The sequence below is a fragment of the Colletotrichum costaricense genome (assembly GCF_030867565.1).
Source record: "Colletotrichum costaricense strain IMI 309622 chromosome Unknown Scaffold_3.1, whole genome shotgun sequence".
Lineage (NCBI taxonomy): Eukaryota > Fungi > Ascomycota > Sordariomycetes > Glomerellales > Glomerellaceae > Colletotrichum > Colletotrichum costaricense.
The window spans coordinates 2,372,270-2,385,561 of NW_026848232.1; the positions used below are offsets into that span (position 1 = coordinate 2,372,270).

The 13,292-nt window shown below is 49.9% G+C and overlaps 6 protein-coding genes across 6 annotated transcripts; 2 read left to right on the forward strand and 4 right to left on the reverse strand.

Annotated features, from left to right (window-relative positions):
- Positions 1–593: 593 nt before the first annotated feature.
- Positions 594–1,639, reverse strand: CCOS01_03631 (uncharacterized protein; the record flags this gene model as incomplete). The annotated part of the gene is made up of 3 exons (XM_060451817.1): positions 594–748; positions 803–1,348; positions 1,402–1,639. The coding sequence occupies 3 exons, from the start codon at positions 1,637–1,639 to the stop codon at positions 594–596; spliced, it is 939 nt and encodes a 312-aa protein (XP_060318082.1).
- Positions 1,640–2,596: 957 nt separating this feature from the next.
- CCOS01_03632 (uncharacterized protein) lies at positions 2,597–4,205 on the forward strand (the record flags this gene model as incomplete). The annotated part of the gene is made up of 3 exons (XM_060451818.1): positions 2,597–3,649; positions 3,714–3,824; positions 3,879–4,205. The coding sequence occupies 3 exons, from the start codon at positions 2,597–2,599 to the stop codon at positions 4,203–4,205; spliced, it is 1,491 nt and encodes a 496-aa protein (XP_060318083.1).
- Positions 4,206–4,614: 409 nt separating this feature from the next.
- Positions 4,615–6,281, reverse strand: CCOS01_03633 (uncharacterized protein; the record flags this gene model as incomplete). Its single annotated transcript, XM_060451819.1, has 2 exons — positions 4,615–4,777; positions 4,834–6,281. 2 exons carry the CDS (start codon positions 6,279–6,281, stop codon positions 4,615–4,617), a joined length of 1,611 nt encoding a protein of 536 aa, XP_060318084.1.
- Positions 6,282–7,699: 1,418 nt separating this feature from the next.
- CCOS01_03634 (uncharacterized protein) lies at positions 7,700–8,244 on the forward strand (the record flags this gene model as incomplete). The annotated part of the gene is made up of 2 exons (XM_060451820.1): positions 7,700–8,123; positions 8,207–8,244. The coding sequence occupies 2 exons, from the start codon at positions 7,700–7,702 to the stop codon at positions 8,242–8,244; spliced, it is 462 nt and encodes a 153-aa protein (XP_060318085.1).
- An 802-nt stretch (positions 8,245–9,046) lies between these two features.
- Positions 9,047–10,692, reverse strand: CCOS01_03635 (uncharacterized protein; the record flags this gene model as incomplete). Its single annotated transcript, XM_060451821.1, has 3 exons — positions 9,047–9,465; positions 9,523–10,051; positions 10,120–10,692. 3 exons carry the CDS (start codon positions 10,690–10,692, stop codon positions 9,047–9,049), a joined length of 1,521 nt encoding a protein of 506 aa, XP_060318086.1.
- Positions 10,693–11,822: 1,130 nt separating this feature from the next.
- On the reverse strand, positions 11,823–13,002 carry CCOS01_03636 (uncharacterized protein; the record flags this gene model as incomplete). The annotated part of the gene is made up of 2 exons (XM_060451822.1): positions 11,823–12,366; positions 12,431–13,002. 2 exons carry the CDS (start codon positions 13,000–13,002, stop codon positions 11,823–11,825), a joined length of 1,116 nt encoding a protein of 371 aa, XP_060318087.1.
- Positions 13,003–13,292: the final 290 nt, after the last annotated feature.

Consider the following 13,292-nt stretch of genomic DNA (forward strand, 5'->3'; position numbering starts at 1 on the left):
AAGGCGCCTCTTGTTCCACAAGTAGTGCAAGGATAGCCCGAGTTTCCATCTAATCATTGCCGAATTTCGCAGAAAAATAAAGGTATTGAACATAGTCCATAGACAGACGCGGAAGTAAAAGTATCGACTGGTGTATTACTAGCAGTTTGATCTTGTGGAGTCTCGGGTCTCGCTTGGGTTGGCTGATCTCTTGACTAGTTTCTCGTGACGCATTTGAAGTAAGCAGCAGGCGTTATTCAATACTCGAATAGCCCTTTATATCAGTCCCTGAGGAAGAGCTAGCTGAATACTATATAGGACGCAGCTCGATTAGTTATAACATTTTCCGTCGTTACGAGTTTCAATACTGATTTGCTATACGAGGCTTCTTGGGGCGCAAATCTGCTCCATGTTATAAAGAAGATAGAAGCTACGTGGGTAACTTCGATTTTATGTTGTTTATTCCATGAGATTGAACTAGTAGGTACTTAAGTAGCCTATACATAGTTCACAATTCGCGATAACAGAGCGAAATGTACATTACTTGACGCGGCTAAGTAAAGCTGCAGCTTCTTCATCATTGGTATCCGTCGAGCTACGCTAAAGAATCTGCTCTAGTCCTTGGACTTGGGCTTCAATCCTCCGGCAGGCACCCTTCCTCTAACAGCAAAGCTTTGGAACTCACAACCCTTCTCTGACAGCTCCTGACGAACTCTGGCATCGAGCGTGTCGAGTTGTTCGGGCGAGAACCCCTGAAGCTCTGGCAGGGCTGAGCCTGACGTTAGCCTAAGCAAAGAAAACGGGCGTGCGATTGGGAACTTACTCCGGGCCATAGCCACGATCATAGGACCAGCGCCAGCAGCGCCATTGATGCTAGCTTCTTTGAGCTCAGGCTTCGCCTTAGCACCAACCTTACATGCCAAGACATCGACCTGAACGTTCTCGAGACCGGCCGCTTCCATCCAGTCCTTCAAATTGGGACCAAAGTTCCCGCCCATCTTCTTGATGATCCAAATCTGCTCCAGCAGATGGAAGAACTCGCGAGCGACTGTGCCTTCGCCCAACAGACTCTGGTCACAGTCAAGCTCGACAAGCTCAACCCAACCCCCCGGCTTAGCCAACGCGCAGAGATTGGCAACAGCCTGCTCGAGAGCGAAGTTGCCGCAAAAGCCCAGCACCTGGCGCTGGTGGACAACATCAAATGATTCTTGCCACTCGACAGGCCAGGCCTCGGTGATAGACTGTTTATAGAACTCGATGCCATCGGGTCGAGGATTGGGGAAAAGTGCTTCAACTAGGTCAGTGCCAATGAAGGTTTGCTGTTCAGCGGCAGGTCCCGCTTGCTTCCGAAGGTCCTGCAGCCAGATGCCTAATCCGATGGTCAGCCATAACATGCACAGCTGCATGTGGAAAAACTCATACCATCTGCCGTTGCGGAGTCCAAGACCCTGAGACCGGGCTTCTTCCAATCGATTGGAATGAAGGACAGCTTTCCACCGGCAGCATCTGTGTAGACGAGGTGGTTATCAGTCAAGCGGGAGATTTCTTCTTCCAGGCCACGTTTTTTAGCATCTGCCATGAGTTCGTCCATGCCAGTGCCGTTGGCGATGCCGGCATCAAGCTCGGCTTGCGGAGGGGCAGCGGTGTTTGTAGTAGCCATGTTGGTCGACGAAGCTTAGAATGAACTTGGGTTTTCAAAACGAGTTGTAAAGAGGAAGTGAGAATGTGGTGCGCAGCTGGAAGATGAACTCACAATCTTTTCTGTGATGTATTGAGGCCATTACTTAATTATGTTTATTTCAATCATGTTTATTTCGTCATGTCCCGTTGTCTAATCTTGGCGATTACAAAAGCTCTAAGAGTTTGTATCTCAGACAGGCTAACCCTCAAGTCCCTATTCCATTTCCTGCCAAGTCTAGTAAACATCAGGCAGCAGGCAACGTTCCGGTAAGCCACGGAGGATTCGCCAAGGTGAGACATTAGGGCGTAACGATGTCGAAGTGGAACTATGCTGGTGTGAACTTACGGATAGTTGCATAAATGACGTTGAGGGACTTTGGAGATACCCCTTGACACTTCGCCCCGTCAATGGGATAGCTCTCATCAACCCCCGCCACCACCCCTCTCTTATGCCCCGGTCCCGAAGGATCTAACTAGTCACTTGCAGGCCATCCTTTGCCGCTCGGCATGAAGGATGGAATATCCCAGTCTGTAGATAGTACGACGCACCCCTCCCAATATTGGTCTTCCTCATGGGGGCTTCGTAAAGAGTGGTGCGGGAACTTTTGATGACAGTCACCCTTTGTATCCATGGGTATCATCTCTCATGCAATCATCTGACGATATTTTCTCAGACATTGCTCCCTAGTCTTCCGTGCGAATTAGGTCATGGAACGTCTATGACTGAATCAAGGCGAATTTTACGCCGAAAGCTTAAGCTCGGCGACCGCTGGCCCGACTCATTGCCTTGTAGAATCTATTCTTGATTCCTTGGTTTAGCGGCCGTATTCTTTCATGAATCTGAGTTGCGGTGGCATTATCCTTGAGTTTCCAGTCATTCTGAGCATTTTTGGTGCCCCAAAACACTTTTTGCACTCTGCGGTGAACAGCTTCCATGATGGACTTCACTTGGGATTCACTGAGCACATCCAAAGCTTTGGTGTTACTTCTACTGCACTATTCTATCATTGTGGTGGCCTACCGCTTATTTTTTTCACCGCTGAGAAACATTCCCGGCCCGAAACTTGCCGCAATAACATTTTTGTACGAATTCTACTACGATGCCATCTGTCGTGGGCGCTTTCTGTGGAAAATCCAGGACTTGCATGCCAAGTATGGTCCCATAGTCAGGATCAACCCTCGCGAAGTTCATATCAACGACATCACATTTTACGACGAGATCTACGCCAGTGGACCACATCGACCTCGGAATAAGATTCGGTTCATGGCCACCCAGGATGAGAGCATGTTTGACACCTATAGCGCCGAAAGACATCGGATTCGCAGATCGGCGCTGTCTGGATCATTCTCTAAGCAATCAATCCGTGCTCTGGAACCTCTCATCGTTCAGACTATCAATCAATTGGCTGGTCGAATGAGTGGCCTTGCTGATTCTGGGGCGGTCATGGACTTCAAAGAGCTCTATAGTGGCCTCACCATGGACGTCATCGGCCAGTACTGTTTCGGCGAGAGCATGGACAACCTCAAACAAGACAAGTTCGGCAAAGAGTTTCTTGACTTTTTCCATGAGATGCCGCAAGGTCACCCCATTGGCCGCATGTTTCCTTGGCTCTTCGACTTGATCCAGAAAATTCCCATCAGTGTCCTAGCAAAGATCGATCCTAAGCTTCAGCCTCTTGCAGACTATGACAAGAAGATCTCTGGGCAGATCACGGAGGTCCTTGCCAAAGACAAGCCCGATACGATACGAACAGTTTTCCATGAGATGAGAGACAGCAAACAACTGCCGGAGTCTGACAAGACTCTCGAGCGCTTTAAAGCCGAAGCGGCGATCTTTTTAGGTGCCGGCACGGAAACCACTGCCGCGGCCTTGACGGTCTTGAGCTATTATCTCACGGAGAACCCGGCTATGCTTAAGACCCTCCGAGCTGAGCTCAAGTCTGTGAGCCCACCTTTCACTGTGGCAAAATTGGAGCCTCTCCCATATCTGGTCAGTTGTTATGTTCCATAATAGCGAGTATTTAAGTCGCTTCTTCGCTAAAATGAAAGCCCAGACTGGTGTCATACAAGAGGGCATAAGACTGTCTTATGGAGTACCGGGTCGTCTTCCGCGGTATGCTCCTACCGAAGACCTAATGTACTCTGGCTACAGGCTACCGCGAGGTGTAAGTACAACACAGTCCAAACTTACTCGGTCTTATACTTACCAATCTTCGTAGACCGTTATGAGCTCTTCCTCATACCTTCTTCATACGAACAAAGCGCACTGGAACAACGCAGACCAATTCAACCCCCAACGTTGGATCGATGATAAAACGAGGCTCATGCGCAATTTCGTGCCTTTTGCGCGAGGCAGCCGGCAATGTATTGGTGTGAACCTTGCCTATGCCGAGCTGTATCTCACTGTTGCCACGATATTCTCTAGGTTTGACTTCGAACTTTATCAGACTACACGGCGTGACGTTGAGCTTGCGCATGATTTCTTTGTCGGAATGCCTCCGCTAGATTCGGAAGGGATAAGAGCTCGCGTCTTCGAGCAATTGTAATTGAACGGAAGGAAACACTCGGAAGCTCGCTTACAAGATACCGTAGTAATTCAAATTCCGTGATAAAGTTTTTCGGTATCCCTAACCATCCAGTTACAGAGTTGTCAACGCATTGCTATACTACAAATGCAATAGCTAATGCCCTATAAAAAGTATGGAAAAGCCCTGCAGATTAACTGAACGTATACCGATAATGTGTTGATCACATCTTGTGTACCTTTGGGGCCTTTACAATTCAAGACTCGGTGAGGTCATGGCATTCTACTCAAGCTTGGTTCATGCTGTGATGTGGCAAAGCTATTCGATTGCTATGGATGACTCGAAGACCCCATCAATTTCAACGTTGGCACTACATGTATTCTGGAGATAAATTGGCATGGAACCAGGATCACAATATTGAACTCGTTTCTTAATGCGTCTTGGCCCGTTTGATGACTGCCATTAGAGGCGGCTTCGACCGTGTGCTATAAGTGAGTTGGCGATCCAGCCAATTCTCAGACGCAGCGTCCAAGGCTACGTCATAGTTGAACAGCAGTTTACACAGGGTCATGCGTAGAACATAAAAGCTCAACCTATAGAGTGTCAGTATAATCCAACCAGACCTTGCAACGGGGGCGGTAAGACTAACTCTTGGCCGAAGCACGACTGGGGTCCAACTGAGAAGGGGTGCACGCTTCCTTTCTTATCGCCTAGACAGTCTTTTGGTCGTCCTCGATCATCCGGGAGCCATCGATCAGGAACGAATTCCTCAGGTCTGGCAAAGTTGCGCTCCACTGAGTAGGTGACCTGATGCAGCATCATGACAACAGTATTCCCAGGTACAAACTTGCCCGCAATCTGAGCTCCCGATAAAGGAACGCAGCGATCTGTGCCAGTTGCCGCTGGCGAGTAGCACCGAATTGACTCTTGCAGACATGCCTCTAGGTAAGGCAGATCCTTTTGAGAACTGCTGAGTCTGTCCATGGTGATATCCGCCTCGGTTTTGAACACAGTTCTGACCTCCTCAAGCAAGCACTCCTTGATAGCGCGGTTTTCCGCACGCGAGACAAAATAGACGAATCCCGTGAGTACAGTCGGCATGGCCTCGCAACCACCAAGCATCAGGAATGGAGCAAATTCCCTCAGAAGTTCTAGGGGCATCGTTCCTTGTCGTCCGCCGGTTTCGGACTCTCCATCCAAGACCATCTGTAGCATGTCATGCCTCGCTGTTGATAGGGCGACACGGCGATCAAAGCGTTCAAAGATTGGAGCCATGAAAGATTCACGCTCGCCGCTTCCCCATTTGTGAACGGCAAAAAGTAGAATCTTGTGAAGAAACGGGAACCGGTTCAAGACGGCTAGGATTGTGACACCCTTGGCAAACCGGTCGAAAGAATGCACCCAAGGTACGAACTTTGGGTCTGAGAAGAGATGGAGAGACTCGCCGAGAAACAAATCCGCTATGAGGTCGCAAATCATAAAGCTGTTCATGTCGCGCATGTCGATAGCGGCACCATTGGCGGACTCCATAAAGGAAAGGTACTCGTTGATGTGGCCATTGATCATGCCCTCGATCTTCTTGACGTTATCACGCTTTAGAGCCGGCACCATTGCCTTGCGCATGAGACTGTGCGTCTGTTGAGATCGTGGCTTCGCGGGGTCGGGATTGACAAGGTCGCCTCCCACGAGGGCTGCGAGACGAGGGTCTTTGGCCATGCCATCTTTGGCTGCTTTGGTGGCGCCGCAGATGTCGAACCAAGCACGCTCGTCTGTGAAAGTGAGGGCGTCGGGGGCGATACGGACGACACCGCCGTATTGGTTGTGGAGTTTAATCAGCCATGGAAGCTGGCGTCCTCGAACTGTGGCAATGAGATGGGGAATCCGAGAGACTGCGCAAAGTTTCGGACCAGGGAATGAAGACAACGGCGAGAAGTAGAGCTCTTTGACGATGGAGATGATGTACGCTCCGGTGCAAATGACAGCGACTGTAAATGTGAGACGCGATGTTGTAGTGAGAGCTTGCCAATGGGTAGTAATGTGGTCCCAAGTTACGCCAGGAGTAACTTGAGTGTGGTTGACGTAGGTTTGGGAGGACATTTTGGTTCCAAATGAATTCTGGTGATACAGTCCAATGCGATCTTTGCAGTGCTTCAATTGTCCGCGAAGAATTCCTATAATGGCATCGACAATGGTCCAAGTTTCAGAGATTGAATTTCTTTTACTAGCACCATCAGACACACATCCGTAATACAGGATCATGTCCGATAAGCAATTGCTGACTGCTGGTCCAAATGCAAATGTGAAGCCAGTTGTTTGCTTCATCCACATGAAAGAACCTATCTGATGACGAATCCTGACTCGGGTCACAACCATCAGATCCTGGTTTTCAAGGGGAGTGATCATAGCAATGCAAACATATCGTGCACTAAACTCATGAAAATGGCACGCTTCTGCCTACGAATAGCCCGCATTTTCCGATGATCAACATATCGAATCATTACTCTAAGCGATGGAGCACAGGGTGTCTTGGCATGTCTACAAGGTACAGCTAATTCCAGAAATCATTTGTCTACTTCCAATTGCCGGTGAATCCTTTGCGACGTCCACTAATACGCAATTCTCCCGAAGCAGGTATTCTTTTCGATCTAACCTTAAACAGACTAGGGAAGAACTGAGAGCATTGTTTACCTACCCCTGTTATATGTATTTGGGCTGGTCTTCCAGGGCGGTCTCTTTGAATCCTTCGGACATGTGGGGTGCACAATCCCTCTCCTTCGCACCGTCCCGCTCGCGCTTACGGATTTCGCACGACCCAACGTGTCTATCCGGTACTCATCCAATCAAGCTGACAATATGTCAACCTGATAGCCACCCAAATGTGTGGTCTGACAAGGAGCTGGGCGGGGAAATGCAGGTAGTGAAGACTAAAGTTCCAGCAGCAGCCTTATCTTTAGTTCATCTAGTATGGTCTCATCCGCACGTACGGGACTTTGGGTTTGCTCCCTGGCGCTGTGTAGATGCATCTAGCCCTGATCGACACTACACCCGCAGGGGTCACATCCTTGGTGCCTAGTTGCCGTTGGAAGTTTGTGTGTACTGCGCTTCCGAGCAAGGCATCAAGTTTCGACAATCCATAGACCAATACTGTTGGAGTTTTACGAGATTTGTCTCATCCTTGGCGTGTATGTTCAAACTTCACCCAAGGAGGAGAATCCTGGCACATGCATGTCTCAATGGAAAGCTGTTGAAAACTTGTGGAACACAATCTACATATTATAATGAGGTAAGACTGATACGATCGAAGCATGTCTCGGCGGCTGTTCCGACATTGTGGCTGGTCATGTTTCATGTCAGCCTATTTAGGCATGAACTACGTCTGAACTTTAATGTACAGTATCTACGTTAGAAAGGATGGTAATCGTTTTAAATGCATATCTAGACGACATAAATGAATGGCTTCATGCGTAGGGTGAGTTGATTTCTGGGTATACTACAACCAGCTTTCATGACAGTGGATGGTCCCATCGATACACCCCAACTGCATCCTTTCCGACCCCTTATTCTTACATGTAGTTTCTGACGAAATGCCTTCGTTACTTTCCGTCCTCAAACATAACGCCTCATTGTCAGCAAGGGAAGCAGGGTTCGTAGCCGTGTTTGCCGGAGCCACCAATGGCATTGGCCTCGCTACCCTCAAAGTTCTCACCGTCAGTCTTGTGTCACCGCGCTTCTACGTAATCGGTCGATCGAAAGCCAGTTTTGCCCTTCACATCGCCGCCTTGCGACGGAGTAACCCCTCAGTCAGCATCCATTTCATTGAGACCGAGATAGCGCTCCTCCGGAATGTCATTGCCGTCTGTGAGAACATCATACGACGTGAGCCCCATGTAGACTTGCTTTACATGAGTCCAGGATCGTTGGCCTTTGGGGGACCACATTGTGAGTTTATTCAGAATGTCAATTTTCAGCTTTGTTGCCTGATTTCCATCTTCACGCCCCTTCCCTGTTCTGTGGGAGGCTAGTGGCTTCGTACTGCAACATCGTCCCGGGCTGTTCGTAAGAGTCTATCTGACCATCGGGAACCTAGATACAGAAGAGCGCCTTGACATTTGCTTCGCTCTGTCCCACTACATCCGCATCCGATTGATCCAGGGACTCATGTCTAGCCTCTTGAGAGCCAACGAACCCCGCATTGTCTCTGTCTTGGCCGGTGGGCACGAAAAGCCACTCTTCACTGAAGGAGGCGACTTGGGACTTCGGCTGGAGGGGAATTACACCGCGCCAAGAGCTGTTGACCAAGTCACCACTATTCACAGCCTTGCTCTCATGTTTCTCGCCAAGGCCCATCCTAGGATTTCGTTCCTTCACGTCTATCCTGGTTGGGTTTCTACGAGCTTCCTATCTAATCTCTTGGGTAGTGGAGGTGTCCTTGGCAGAATGGTTGAGGCGGTAGTTGGTCCCCTTTATCAAATGGTTGCTATGAGTGAAGACGAGTGTGGGCAAAGACAGGCTTTCAACGCGACCAGCGAGCGATATCCCAGCCGTGACATGATTTTGCGTGCCAAGATCAATGTTAATGATCAAGCTTTATGTCATGGACCATGTAGTGGCTTTTATCTGGTGCTGGCAGACGGGAGCACATCTTCTCGCAATGAGGTTCTGGAGACTTTAACGTGCGATGATGGTTGGATGCAGAAAGTCATGGATTACACTGAAAATGTTGTCATGGAAGCAGGAGGTAGATAGAGTGAATTCGAAATCTAGTATTGGTAGAAACTGGGCCTATGTATCAGATTTTCGAATGATCTGGAAGCCGCGAGATCGCTTCAAGTTGCTTTTTGTTCCAGCTCGTAACTTGAAATCTATCGCGGGGTGACTGCAACCTTGACGCCGTGCAGGCTGCTTGGCCCAACCCTCATAACAGGAACATAAGGTCGATCATCTCTAGCTTCGAGGTTTTTGAACCTCTGGCAAAAGCGTGTCAGAACATACGCGGTCTCCGTAGCTACGAGGATATGAGCTGGGCAGATGCGTGGCCCGCCGCCAAAAGGCACGAAATGCCACAATGGCCTGACGCTTTTCCAGCGCTCGGGGCGAAACTCGGCCGCATCTGGGCCCCAGTAGTCAGGATCCCGGTGCATGAGATAGCGATTGCTGTGGACAATATCGCCTTTGGCACAAAAAATGGGCTGTTTGCCGTCCGGGCCACCACCCCGTGGAAGGGTGGTATCATGAACGGCAACGCGAATCATCTGAATGCCGTTGGGCATGATTCGATGCACTACGACGACGTCGTTATTGAGATGGGGTCTACAACTCTTCAGAGCAGATTGCTAACCTTCGTTGATAACCCAATTCATGTACTGCATCCCCCGGAGTTTGGAAAAAGTGATTTCCTCGCTTTCGTCAAACGTATCCTTCACCTCTCTCTGCAGTCGCTTCCAGACTTCCGAATGACGAGCGAGAGCAAATATGGCGTTGGAAATGTGGATACTAGTCGTCTCATTGCTGGGAACCCAGACGGCGGTGATTTGATCTCGTAGGAGTATCTTGTCCTCTATCTGGTGCGCCATGTCCCATAGTAAATCCGTGCGTTCCGGTTTGTCGACAAACTTGTCCGGGAACTCATTCCGCTGCTTGAGTTCATCGAAGGCCTCGTCGATGTATTCGTTCATGAACTTGTGCACGAGACGAATGCTCTCGTACCACTTTGGATCCCGGTGAAGGAACATGAACTTCCCCATGGTCAGTCGTACGCGAGCGCCACGCATAATGTCGACCATGGCGAGCATGACGTCTTCTTTTTCGGGATTTTGAAGACTGTCACGACTACGGCCGAAAAGGAATTCTGTGGAGGTGTCTAAAAACTGCAAAAGAAGACAGAATCATGATGAGCTGGGTGTTTTTCAAGCAAGCTGGAGAAGGCACGACTAACCCATCTTCTGATCAGGACTTGGAAGTCAAAAGTGTTCCCATTCGTCGGTATCAGATCCAGCATTCGGTCGGTGAATGGCTGAAGTCTGGCAACGTTGGCAAAAGCTTGTCTCTCAAAGTATGGCTTGATAACGCCCCGACTGTAGTGCCAAAACTGGCCATCTGAAGTACTTACGCCTTTTCCAGTGAACGGAGTTGCGACGCCGTTGTCGACTCGTATGGGCTCAAGTACAAATTCTTCCCAATGGCTAGTGCTCATGGCCTTCATATTCTCCATTTCGGAAGAGTAGACCATGCGCATGCCGAGGAACCGCGCTTTGAAGGTTTTGGTACCCTGAGAAGCCCAAGTCTCCTCCATCCAGGACAGCCATCTATGCTGCTTGAAAGCACGGCTCATGGACATCACAAAGTCCATGCCCCAAACAGGGTCCCAGTGGGAGTAAGTCTTGATCTCGCCACATTTGAAAGCCTTAGTCTTTCGAGAGTAATTGATATTGTCCCATATCTTGTTGAGAAGATAGAGAATAACGAAACCGTATAAGGCTGTCAACGAGACGTTGAATAGGTGCAACATCTTGACCCAGGAAAGATGGTGGTAGCGGTACTGTAATTGCAAAAGATGTAAAGGACATTGGACCAGAGGTTGTGTGAAGCAGTCAAAGGTAGATGTTAGAGTTGTCGACAAACAAGATTGAGTGCGGGGTGAATATGTGAGAGTTTACTCTGCGATCGGAGCTCAGGGCGTGGAACTAAGGCTGTTAATGGTGTATCTGCATGAAAGTTGATTGTGTAAGTCGAGTGTCAGAGCTTCTATTCCAGGGACTTGCTGATCTAGATCTACCTTGTAAGTCACCTTCGGGGACGTAAATACGCGACCTGGGCTCTTCACGGACAGGGATCGCATTCCCAAAGGATGGTAAATCGGCTGTCGTTGCACTTTGATTTACACTAGAAAGCTCTGGCCATGGATGATTCTGGCTATCAGACATAACCTTCACTGCAAGACAGCAAGATGTCACGATGAAGAAAAGAATCAGCTGCCCTATTCAGGGATGAAGCAATGCCTGCATGCTCTGTACAGTCCTTGGGGACACGGCGCGGAGCTACCGTCAGCGACTCAGTCTTGTGGGCCTAACCTGAAGAACTTTCGAGATACCTTACGAGAAGGATCTGTATCCAAGGAAACACCAGGATGGATCGTCGATGATATGGAACCTTGGCTACTAGCCGAGACGAAAAGTCTCTGGAAAGGTGAGAGACATCAACAGCAGGTCTCGGCGAAGGAGTCGGATAAGCGCTTAACCCAGCTTGGACTTCGTACACTGCTAATTGCATATGGAATTATCCCCTTCGGCCAGCGCTCGAAGGATTTCCCGTGGAGTGGATCGCGGCAATTGGGCGGCTCGAGTTGGGTGAGTGGAGACAGTGGCGCGCTTCAATGGAACTACACGCCTCAACATCCACACCACAACCCATCATCGCCTTTCCTCATCACGACACCCCCTCGTACCATGCTAGCCAGGATGCCATCCAAAACTTGTTGGCACCATCCTAGGGAGACCGTATTCATTTCATGTCTTAGTACTTGAGAAACAATCGGCACTTGATAGTGCTTATGGCAGTCTTTCAATTGCTACAAACCCACAGCTAACTCGGTAAAGATTCTTGTTTCCCGGTCCCGAGAAGATGGCACACCTCTGTCGATCATGCGACTGCTACGGGCGTGGCTACGCGGTACACCAACTTCTTTCCACCTGCTTTCCCCAGCTTGATCCTCTCGGCTCCTTTCGCAACCCCTGCAAGTCCCTCGTCGCTCACTTCGATTGGGTGCGTCGTGATATCCCCCGCATCCAGTACCCGCTGAGTGATCGGACCCCAAAGCTCCCCGAATGCCTTGTCCTTTGGCTTAGCATCGCGTCGATATGGCTTTTTCCAGTTGATCGGCTTGCCGAGAACCGTCCAGGAGATGATCCAGTCAGGACGCACGTTGCGACGCGTGTGCCCACGGATGGGAAACTGGTCGAGGCCCACATATCGGCCACCTTCGCTTCCGATGGCCCCGTAGCAGATCTTCATGCTCCCGCTGTCAGTGATGCAGTCAAGCACGTACATCAGACGGTCGTTCGTGAAAGCGCGTATGTCGGAAGCGCAGGAAGGCGAATGGTAGTCCCATACTTGTGCGGCACCGAGCAACTTCACCCGCTCAAAGTTGTGTGGCGAGCAGGTCGTGATAGGGATCATGCCTGAACTGCGGTCTATGTCAGCCTCTGGCTTGGCCGTGTCAATCTCATGAATTGCTCAAGTATACTCACAGCTTCGCGGCTTGAATGGCCAACGTGCCCGTCGCGGTTCCGCCACCGTAAATAAGCACATACTGAGGCTCGCCGTCACCAGAGGCTTTGTTGGCGTGCGGCAATGGGAGTTTCATGACGTGGTATAGAGAAAGACCGATGGTGAGCATACCGCACCCCAGTGTGGCAGCTTCTTCAAAGCCCATTGAAGAAGGGATGTCGAACAATAAAGCTTCTGGGACGCTCACATACTCGGCAAATCCACCGTTGTGAGGGTCGTCAGCGCTGTTGCCCGGGGATGCGCCTGCAACTCGATCACCAGGCTTGAAGTGCTTCTTGCACTCTGTCCCGACAGAAACGACCTGCCCAGAAAAGTCACAGCCCCAAGTGGAGCCTGGGGATGGAGACATATCCAGTGATTTCCAGTCAAACGGGTTTATGCCAATGCAGACGACCTTCACCAAGACCTCATCAATCTTTGGCTGAGGCACAGGACAGGCATCTTGCAGTTCGACACTCCCTGCCCCTTGGACTTTCAGCGCCTTTTGCGTAGCTGGCGGCATGTTGCCGTTGTTCAATTTCTGTATCGCCATTGCGAAGCTCGACTGAGAGGAAAGATACGGAGATGGTTGAGAATGAAGTGGTAGAGGTAATGTGGTCCACGGTAAAAGAGATGATGGGATTGCGAAGTTGAAGACTAGAAGGGATGCTTGTAGGTCTGAGAAGAGGTCTGTAAAAGCTGCCCAAAGAGCAGATATTCATGGAACGCCTCCTCTGGTGAGATCAGCTCTTTCCGCCCTTCTCTCAAGTCCCAAGTGCCTGCAGGGTTTCTCGATGAGAGGCGCAAACACCCTGGCGAAGCACTATACTAGGCTCCATCGTT